Source organism: Eleutherodactylus coqui, chromosome 6, assembly GCF_035609145.1.
Source record: "Eleutherodactylus coqui strain aEleCoq1 chromosome 6, aEleCoq1.hap1, whole genome shotgun sequence".
Lineage (NCBI taxonomy): Eukaryota > Metazoa > Chordata > Amphibia > Anura > Eleutherodactylidae > Eleutherodactylus > Eleutherodactylus coqui.
The window spans coordinates 46056279-46067162 of NC_089842.1; the positions used below are offsets into that span (position 1 = coordinate 46056279).

Genomic DNA, 10884 nt, shown 5'->3' on the forward strand with positions numbered 1-10884 from the left:
TCTATCGGCAAAGAGGAGAAAGCTGGGTGGATGTCTGTCTTGATGGACAGTTTAAGATTTATTACAGGGATCGCATCGTAGCTTTTATAACAGAAGCCATTGATGTGTACTGTGTAGTTGCACGCTGCGGTGAGGGATTGCCCATTGAGAGTTCACCCTGGCCTCCCCAGATTGTGGAGTAGAGGGAAAGTAAGGGAAACAGTGCCTCCATGGAGTCTGAAAATTCTACAGTAATGGTTCCCTTGTGAGCATTGGCTGAAGCTTCTCCTAGTGGTGTTAGAGTGGGTAATGGGCTGCTGACTTGTGAATTAAGTAATCCATGATCCACAGGAAACAGTGCTGCATTGCTTGCTCCCAGTGAACGCCTGGCCGAGCTCTTCAGCAAATCTTCCAGCAACCCTTTTCGGGAGCCTTTTTCACTTGGATTGCCTGAGGACGAGGCTGCCTGCTGCTGATGGCTGGCGATATATCTTGTGAAGACTCACTGGCCAGGAAGTGGACCATCACTCCAACGCATTCAGCTGTATTAGAGAGTCCTGGTGCAACTTCAGGAAACAGTAAATGGGTAAGTCAGCCAATTTTGAAAGGATCTCATGCCTTTTTAATGGGATTTTATTATTTTTTGCTAACAAAAAATTTACTGATTTGAAGTGGTGTGTTCTTTTGTAGGATCAGATGATTTGATGTTGGTTTATACAACACAATCTATTTCTCTGCTCTAGCATTTATAGATTATTGATATTCAAGTATAGGCCTACTTTTTCACTTCCTTCTTTATTTTTTAGTAACAGGACTTCCATCATGTTTCTAACATAACAGGAAAGCGCCTCCACGAAGGACGGTAAAACTTTCCACATAGATACTCGCATTTTGTACTATGTAAAAAATTTGAACTTTTTTTCTGTCCTTGGGCATTAATTGTGTTTTCCTGTTTCCCCATGTCTAGAAAGTATAGAAAATGGAAATTATGCTGTAAAACGTTTACTTTTGTGGACAGGACATTCATATGTGGAATTTGCATATCTTTACATTACATCTATGTGATTGTGTTATACATTTGCGTGCTGTGATACATATATACTTTACCTATGTCTGTGGTGAATTTCTCAAGACAAAAGCAAAAAAATACTCTGTACAAGCATCACAGAGAATATGTGAGGCCTACAAGGCAGATTTTGGAATGCCAGTTAGTAATCAGGATAAAACATGAGCAGCATATTTCACCTGCGAGTGTCGTGGATTTCCTTTTTGCGTCCACGGCCTACTCAATTGGGAATGTTCACACCCTTCCAGATTAATTATGAATTCATTATGCGCATAGTAAGATTTCACACTGACACAGGTTCAGCATGTATAAGCTTCCTCAATTCTGCTTTATTGTTGGGCGCGCAGCCTCTTTTAAAGAGTTTAACATATCTGCCCATCTGGGCAGGTCAAAGATTACATAGATACAATGTATTGTTTAATTATTGGATAAGCATCTTGAAATTCTTCCATCCTCCGGTCATCTGTTATTGGCCATCATGTGGTAGCAGGACTAGATGAGTGGGTTGTCTTGGACCCACGTGTGGTTCCTCCGATATGATTGGATATTACAGCTTGAACTATTAATTGCATAAATTTCCCGTGTTATTTGCATAAGTTTCCAGTAAAACTGCTTGGGTTATTATTGTGGTAGCTGCTTCAGACTGCGGTTATTTATGTCTGATTTTACTTCTTCTAGAGTTACTAACTGCTAGCTCTGTTTACAGAGTTTAGTAAGCGGAAAGTTTCATGATATGAGGAAGTAGATATATTGGATACATGAAAGAATATACTGTATATCTATATTCGTAGGAAAACAGACAACAATGGAAAAGTACTGTCATTTGATATACAGAATACTTTACATATAAAAACAGGTTCACTGTCCACTACACCTGTCCACTATCCGAAATATAGATATATTGGATTTCCACTACACGAGAACTGCAAAAGAACCCTAGAAGGTAAAGTAAAATTAAGGTAGTTGTTGCTCACTAGATGTCTTAGTTTTACATTGATTTCATTTTGTTCCTCCTCAGGATGGTACAGAGGACAGAAAAGGGCCATGAGGTTTCCACAAATTTGGAGGGAACCTACTGACCACACAAGCAACTGCATGGTGGACCCTTCAAAATGCCGATCTGGTAAAAATTCACAACCAGTAGTGTATCCAGACATTCCTTCATCAATCGCCCAAGTACCACACAGTTCAGAGTTCCCTGTGCCCTCTCCACTAGCAGCAAAAAACAGTTAAGATCCTATGAAAGTAGCAAATCAGACAGCAAAGTAGACAAAGATGCTGATTTCACCGACACTGCTGCGCACAAAGTGCCATATTTCCCGAATCAACATGACCTTAATGATTTGATTAGAGATCTTGGACTCACAAAATCTAATGCTGAGCTATTGACCTCCAGGCTCAAGCAGTGGAACCTTTTGGTCGAAAGTGTACATGTAACAGACCAGAAGAAACGCCACCACATTTTTACAAGCTTCTTCACCAGTCAAGATGGACCATGTTTCTGCCATGATGTGAGAGATATTTTTGTTAGAATTGGCATCTCATACAGTGAGAATGAGTGGCGCCTTTTCCTTGACAGTTCATGCAAGAGCCTCAAGGCTGTCCTGCTTCATAACAGGAACATGTTACCTTCTCCTCCCCTTGTGCACTCAGTGCATCTCAAAGAGGACTATGAAAATGTGAAGATTTTACTGCACTGACTGAGGTATGATGAGCACTGGTGGGAGCTCATAGGAGATTTTAAAATAGTGGCATTCCTCATGGGTCTCCAAGGTGGTTTTATAAAGTTCCCCTGCTATCTTTGCTTTTGGGACAGTAGGGACACTGATTCACACTACCATAAGTGGGACTGGTCACTGCGAATGGAGTTTCTAGTTGGACATAAAAATATCAAGTTGGAGCCACTTGTGGACACTACAAAGGCAATGCCACCACTGCACATCAAATTGGGGCTTATGAAACCCCAAGTTTGGCAAAGCTCTCAACACTGACTCAACAACCTTCAAACACATAGAAGACCTCTTTCCAAAGCACTCTGAGGCCAAAATCAAGGGCTGTGTTTTCATTGGACCACAGGTAAAAAAGTTTATCAAGTGCACTGAATTGCCAAAGAAGCTGACCAGAAAAGAAAATGCAGCTTGAAACAGCTTTGTGGCAGTAGTTAAAGGTTTCCTTGGGAATCACAAGGCCCACAACTATGTGAAGCTGGTTAAAACTCTAGCAAGATGGGTTGCAGGATGTCTCTAAAACTCCATATCCTTGATGCTTACTTGGATCACTCCAAGCAGAACATGGGAGAATACTTGGAGGAGCACGGCGAATGCTTCCACCAAGATATTATGGCCTTTGAACGTCGATACCAAGGACAGTACAATGAGAGCATGATGGAAGGCTACGACAGATGAGCTTGTTTCGAGTAACGAACCCCATTGAAGTCAATGGAAGACTCGAGCATTTTTCAAGATGGCCGATGCTCTGCATTGTTTTCAATGGAGCTGCGACTGCTGCCGGCTGCACCATTGAAAACAATGACCTGCTGGCACCAATGAATTGTTTTTCATGGAAGGGCTTTACATATAAGCCCTTCCCTGAAAAACAATAATTTTAGTGTAAAAAAACCCCAAAAAACTTACCCACTGCCGTGTCCCCCGCGGCGATGAAGAACACGTCTGCCCCATGCGACAGATATTTTCTTCATCCCCGCTAGTTAAAAGAATTCCCTGCTGCTACATCTGCCACATCTGTTACAGATGCAGCAGAGGAATTCTTTAATTCCCTATCACAGCTGTCACACATGACAGCTGCGGTAGAGGATCCCGCTGCCGGCATCCGTCAATGGATTTCAGGGAAGGGCTTTAATATAAGCCTTTCCCTGAAAAAACAGAAAAAAATAGTGTAAAAAATAAAAAAAAAATTGATACTCACTTCCCTTCAGCTGCCAGGTCTCAGCCGCGTCTTCTCTGTGCTGTCCCCGACTCTGTAGTTCTGATCTATCAGCACGCGGGGATTTAAAATTCCTGCCTGCTGAAAGAGCTGATTGTGATTGGCTGAGCACCTCAGTCAATCAAAATCAGCTCTTTCAGCAGGCGGGAATATTAAATCCCCGCGTGCTGACAGATCAGCAGTGTAATAGAGCAGGGGACACGTCTGAGCCCCGGCAACTGAAGGCAGGTGAGTATCAATTTTTTTTCTTACACTATTTTTCAGGGTTTTCCAGGGAAGAGCTTATATTTAAAGCCGTTCCTTGAAAAACCATCAGCTGCGTCTTATTGGCACTGTCCCCGACTCTGTAGCACTGCTGATCTATCAGCACGCGGGGAAATCCCCGCCTGCTAAAAGAGCTGATTGTGAACAGCTGAGGCGCTCAGCCAATCACAATCAGCTCTTTCAGCAGGCGGGCATTTTAAATTCCCGAGTGCTGATAGATCATGACTAAGAGGCCGGGGATAACGCGGAGAAGTTGCGGCTGAGCCCTGCAGCTGAAGGCAGGTGAGTATTAATTTTTTTTTTTACACAATTTTTCAGGGTTTTCCAGATAATGACAACTCAGTCATATGTTTAGGACATCCTGCAGCCACATGTGTTGCCTCTTACAAGAGGCATTTTCCAGTAGTGCCTCCACAACATTGCCAGTAATAATAAATTATTCTTTTGCTCTAATATTGTAATCATTTATATCAGAGTTACAATAACCCATACAAAGTTTCATTCTATTCTGACAACTCCTTCTAGGTACCTGAATTTTTCTTGAACAATGAGTGTATATCATATAGTATGTACAGTTCTAATTTATAACTTAAAAACTCAGGAGGCCACTCAATTATTTTCTGATGCACAGAAATAACCACTACTGTCATCGTCCTCTCCTGAGAGTAATTAACATTAATAAACACAATTATTGGTGTCTGCTTGTCTCTATATAATGTACCAGTTTCATTTAAATGGATTTTATTCTCTCCGCATGCCAGGGCCCGAAAAATGTTATTGTCTAAATCAAAGAAAGTTGATCATCCATATTTTTCTTCATGTAGCAAAAGCAATTAGCAAGGTTGTAAACTTGTTGGGACAAATGCCAGTTGACAGGCAATATATACATTGTATTTTATGTCAGCCATGGTAGTAACTCCTAAGACTGAACTCTTGAGCACATTATAAATGAAAGCCACATTAGATTTAACTTGTAAGAAGAGTTTCTATCTACAATTATCAGGATATTGACATCATCAGGACATCAATGTTATTAGGACATCAACATGGGAGCTCATAAAGCCAAACACCTTCACAAAAATTCTGCTTTATTAACTTTACAATATTTAATGTACATTTTCCCTTTTTTTCTCTTAGCTACTGAGTCAGAAAGAGCTGCTGAAAACTGTAAATTACTTACTATGTATAGGAAGCACAGGAGCTTCTTCAGTGTGCCAGAAAAATATAACAGAGCTGCCCTCACCTGGTGTCCAAAGAAGCCATTCGTAAAGAGCAGTACAGGACATGTAATACCGTACTTTACTGTAAAGAGGTGTGACTAAATAGGCAATCAGTGTATGCATTTCAGTAGTAAAATGGTTTTACCAGTGAAATGCCTATGCTGATTTGGCTGGATTTTCTATCAGACTGCACATGCCACAGATCCGGATTGCCTGACATTGTATGCTGAATCTGGTTTCAAGTAACAAAGGTCCAAAACAGACCATTGTTTGTTGAAAATTTTGTATCCTGGGTCCATTGTATCTTGAGGGACCTCTTACTGTCACAGAATCCGGGCTTTAATTAGTGGTATGGATAAAGGAAACCGTACAACAATGGAATTTATTTTTATATCATTTTCCAATGTCCCGGAATTGCAGTATTTCCTATTTACTTCATTTCTTTGTATCTATAGTATATCTATGGCTGCACATATGTTTCTAATTGTCCTTTATAACCTCAGTTCAAACCTTCATACCCCTATGTACTTTTTTCTCGCCAACTTCTCATTTTTAGAAGAATGTTACATCTCAACGATTACACCCAACATGTTAAAAAATCTCCTATCAGATGACAAAACCATCACTTTCTACGGCTGTGCCGTGCAAATGTACTGTTTTTTGTTATTGGGATCTACAGAGTGCTACTTGCTGGCAGCCATGGCTTATGACCGATATAACGCCATATGTCATCCATTATTATATAATGTGATTATGAGTAGAAATGCTTGTGTTAAGCTTATAGTGAACTCATGGCTCATTGGTTTGATGGCTGCCATAATACAGACGTCTCTTACATTCTCCTTACCTTTCTGTGGACCCAATAAAATCAACCATTTCTACTGTGACATTCCACCTGTAATGGCGTTGGCATGTACTGACACAAAGTTTAATGAAATTGTCACTTTTATAATTGTCCTACTTCTAATTGTAGGTGCTTTCCTATTAACAATTGTTTCATATACACGGATCATTTGGACAATTATAAAGTACCATTCCACAGCAGGGATTAAGAAAGCTTTCTCCACCTGTACATCTCACCTCATAGTGGTGACTATATTTTATGGATCCGCTAGTACAATGTATTTGAGGCCTAAGTCAACCTATGGTACAGATATGGACAAGTTTATATCACTCATGTATACTGTGATTGCACCATTGTTAAATCCCTTTATTTACAGTTTAAGAAATAATGAAGTGAAATATGCTGCAAGAAAAATGATGCATGACATAAAAATAGGTTAGCCATAATTTTTTTTTTCTCATTTCACACCATTCCCAGTGTATAATCTTTGTAAGTGTGCTTCCCTTCATAACCATAATTATGTTGATGTGTAAATGCTGCTGCATACATTTTCATACGTGACCTCGTAGTGATTATACTTCAATTAAAAAAAAAAGGCCAATACATAGTAACATATTTCGTAAGGCCGAATGAAGACAATGTCCATCTAGTCCAGCCTGTCTAGCCTCCTGTTTTGTTGATCCAGAGGAAGGCAAAAAACCCCAAGAGCAGGAGCCAATTAGCCCTTTTGGGGAAAAAATTCCTTCCCAACCCCTAATGGCAATCAGACTGTTCCCTGGATCAACCCCTAATAGTTCCTACCTGCCTGTATACCCGGATTAACAATTTACCTTAGATTTATAACCTATAATATCCTTCCTCTCCAGAAAGACATCAAGTCCCCTTTTAAACTCTTCTATGGATTTTGCCATCACTACGTCCTCAGGCAGAGAGTTCCACAGTCTAACTGCTCTTACAGTAAAGTACCCTTTTCTATGTTGGTGATGAAACCTGCTTTCCTCTAAACGTAGCAGATGCCCTCTTGTAACCGTCGTAGTCCTGAGTATAAACAGATCCTGGGAGAGATCCTTGTATTGTCCTCTAATGTATTTATACATAGTTATTAAAGATGAGCGAACACCAAAATGTTCGGGTTCGCGTAATTCGAAACGAACTTCCCGCGATGTTCGGGTGTTCGTTTCGAATAACGAACCCCATTGAAGTCAATGGGCGACCGGAACATTTTTGTATTTCGCCGATGCTCGCTAAGGTTTTCATGTGTGAAAATCTTGGCAATTCAAGAAAATGATGGGAACGACACAGCAAGTTCTCCTCTGCCACAGCTGTAACAGCTGTGGCAGAGAAGAACGATGTTAGCCCATTGAATTCAATGGAGCCGTCAATACAGCCGACTCCACAGAATGCAATGGGCTGCCGGCGATCGCGGGATGAATTGTCGGAAAGGGGTTAAATATATAAGCCCTTTCCTGCAATTCATCCAGAAATGTGTAAAAATAAAAAATATATATTTAACCCCTTTCCGACAATTCATCCCGCGATCGCCGGCAGCCCATTGCATTCAGTGGAGTCGGCTGTATTGCCGGTTCCATTGAATTCAATGGGCAAACATCGTTCTTCTCTGTCACAGCTGTTACAGCTGTGGCAGAGAAGAAGGATTTGTCTTCTATATGTTCTCAATGGGGTTGGCGCTGCTGCCGCCGGCCCCATTGAGCGCATATAGAAATGATTTCTCAGGGAAGAAAGTTAAAGTAACCCGAACATCCGAACATCGTGTGGTGTTCGTTACGAATAACGAACATCCCGAACACCCTAATATTCGCCCGAGCATCAAGCTCGGACGAGTACGTTCGCTCATCTCTAATAGTTATTTAGTCGCCCCTTAGCCTTCTTTTTTCTAGAGTAAATAGTCCCAATTTGGATAGCCTCTCTGGGTATTCAAGTCCCGTCATTCCATGTATTAGTTTAGTTGCTCTTCTTTGAACCCCCTCCAGTACTATAACATCTTTCCTGAACACCGGTGACCAGAACTGTGCGCAGAATTCCATGTGGGGCCTGACTAGTGCCTTATATAATGGAAGGATAATGTTCTTGTCCTTCGCCCCTGTTCCTCTTTTAATGCACCCCAAGACTTTATTTGCCTTTGCAGCAGCTGACTGGCATTGGTTACTCCAGTTTAGTCTACAATCCACTAGTACCCCCAGGTCTTTTTCCATATCACTTTTCCCTAGCAGTACCCCATTAAGTATATATTGGTAACATCCGTGTTTGCTGCCCATGTGCATAACCTTACATTTATCAACATTGAACTTCATTTGCCAATGGTCCTGGTTAGAGGTTTCCTGAATGTCCGATTCCCACTTCAATAGAAAAGGTAAGACAGTTGAGCGGTTATTCTCTGATAATGATAAGCTCTAGAAATACTGTCTTTCCGAGTCTTGTGGTCGAACATAAAAGCTTCATACTTGAGTACGGGGAACCCTCTACTGGCCCAATGAAGATAAGAAATGCCTCACCTAGAGGTATTTTTAAAACTTTTTATAGGGTAGTGGAAATTAGTTATATAAGTCGATAAATAGCTTTAATCTCTGACTTTCAAGAAGATCTCCCATTTTAGAAAAACCTCTCACCCACCAAGTTTGTATCTGGGATTAGTATTTGTATTGCTACTAGAGTTATTTTAGAAGTCTGCAGAGACAGGAGCCCTATTGATAGAGACATCTTTTTCCATATAAATAGGCAGGCCGTTATCATAGGACATATGAATGTAGGGAATTTTTTAGATAGTCTGGAAACCCATAAGAGGTTAGACAGTTTAGGATATCTAGTAACACTGGATTCAATCTGAACCAATGTTTAAGGAGTCTACCAACCACCAACTTTCCAATTGGTTAAGGAGAGTGGCATAGTAATAGTTCTTTATACAAGTGCACCCCAATCGACATTGTGAAGGGTAAAGAAATAACACCATGGATGATATCTGTGCTCTTTGTCTCTGCCACTTGAAGCACATTATTAATCTTTAAATTCTACTAAAAAGATTGGGCACAAGCATTGGAGGTTTCTGAAATAAATATAGGATTTTAGGTAGTAATAGCATTTTAGCAATCACTATACACCCAATTCAAGACACTAGTAAATGTTAGTAGTTTTAATGTCCTTTTCTAAGTTTGATAATAAAATTTTAAAGTTAGTTGTTCCCAATTGCGATATGGAGAACATCAGTATGATTTCTATGCCTTCTTTGCATCTAATGTAAGAAGCAGAGAGGTTGTTCCATGGTCTGACACTGCAAAACTTATATCAATAAATCAACAAGTGCCATCCACTGCTAATGAATCCCACCTGATCCTTATCAATGAGATTCTTCATGACCTCCAAAAGTCTGTTTGCTAGTATTCTAGCATACAGTTTTATGTCTTTCTTTATTTAACAGGGAAACTGATCTAAAATTAGGAGGGTAACCAGGGTCTTACCAGGTTTGGGTAGCATTATAATGAGTGCTTTCAACTTTCTTGGCGAGTTTCTTGAGCCAATCAGAGGCAGCCCTCACTCACCCATTCATGAATTCATGAATGGGTGTGAGTGAGGGCTGGCCTCTGATTGGTCAGGCTGTGACCATTCAGAGGCATCTTATTCAGCAGGCGGGGATTTTAAATCCCCGGCTGCTGAATACTACTCACAGCTGTTCAGAGCAGTTCAGGAGAACTGCAGCCTGCCGCGCTGAACTCCGTCTGCCGGCACCAGGTGAGTATATATATATTTTTTATTTTTACACATTTCTGGATGAATTGCAGGAAAGGGCTTATATATTTAACCCCTTTCCGACAATTCATCCCGCGATCGCCGGCAGCCCATTGCATTCAGTGGAGTCGGCTGTATTGACGGCTCCATTAAATTCAATGGGCTAACATCGTTCTTCTCTGCCACAGCTGTTACAGCTGTGGCAGAGGAGCACTTGCTGTGTCGTTCCCATCATTTTCTTGAATTGCCAAGATTTTCACACATGAAAACCTTAGCGAGCATCGGCGAAATACAAAAATGTTCGGTCGCCCATTGACTTCAATGGGGTTCGTTATTCGAAACGAACACCCGAACATCGCGGGAAGTTCGTTTCGAATAACGCGAACCCGAACATTTTGGTGTTCGCTCATCTTTAATAATAATCCGCCAGCCCATTGACAATACTCTGGGGATCAAATATTTTGGCATTGTGAATATTTGGTATGTGAACCCTGTTTGATTTTGATTTTGCTTGCTTTGCTAACATAACTCCTGGTCTATTGCCTTTCCAATAATATGTCATCTTCAGTTTCCTCATGGCTAAGTCATGGTCATACGCATTGACTTCATGGAGTTATTGAGTAAGAGATGATATCTCCCAAGCCCTGCTTAATGAATAGTTTGCTTTGTTTACTCTATGTAAGGAATAAAGTTGTGTTTGTAACAACAGTAGTAGGGGAGCTACTAGCTGTCGTCTTGTGGGTGCAGCACAAGGTGGAGTCAGAAATCTCTCCAATGTCATTGAGCTCAAAAAATTCACGGAGTGATTAGTCATGTTTGAGGAGTGT

The 10884-nt window shown here is 40.8% G+C and overlaps 1 protein-coding gene across 1 annotated transcript; it reads left to right on the forward strand.

The window, feature by feature from the left end:
• Window positions 1-5823: 5823 nt before the first annotated feature.
• LOC136572067 (olfactory receptor 10A3-like) lies at window positions 5824-10260 on the forward strand (the record flags this gene model as incomplete). Its single annotated transcript, XM_066572682.1, has 2 exons — window positions 5824-6720; window positions 10246-10260. Coding segments are annotated over exons 1-2 (912 nt in total), but the record flags the coding sequence as incomplete, so codon positions are not given.
• Between the last annotated feature and the right edge of the window lie 624 nt (window positions 10261-10884).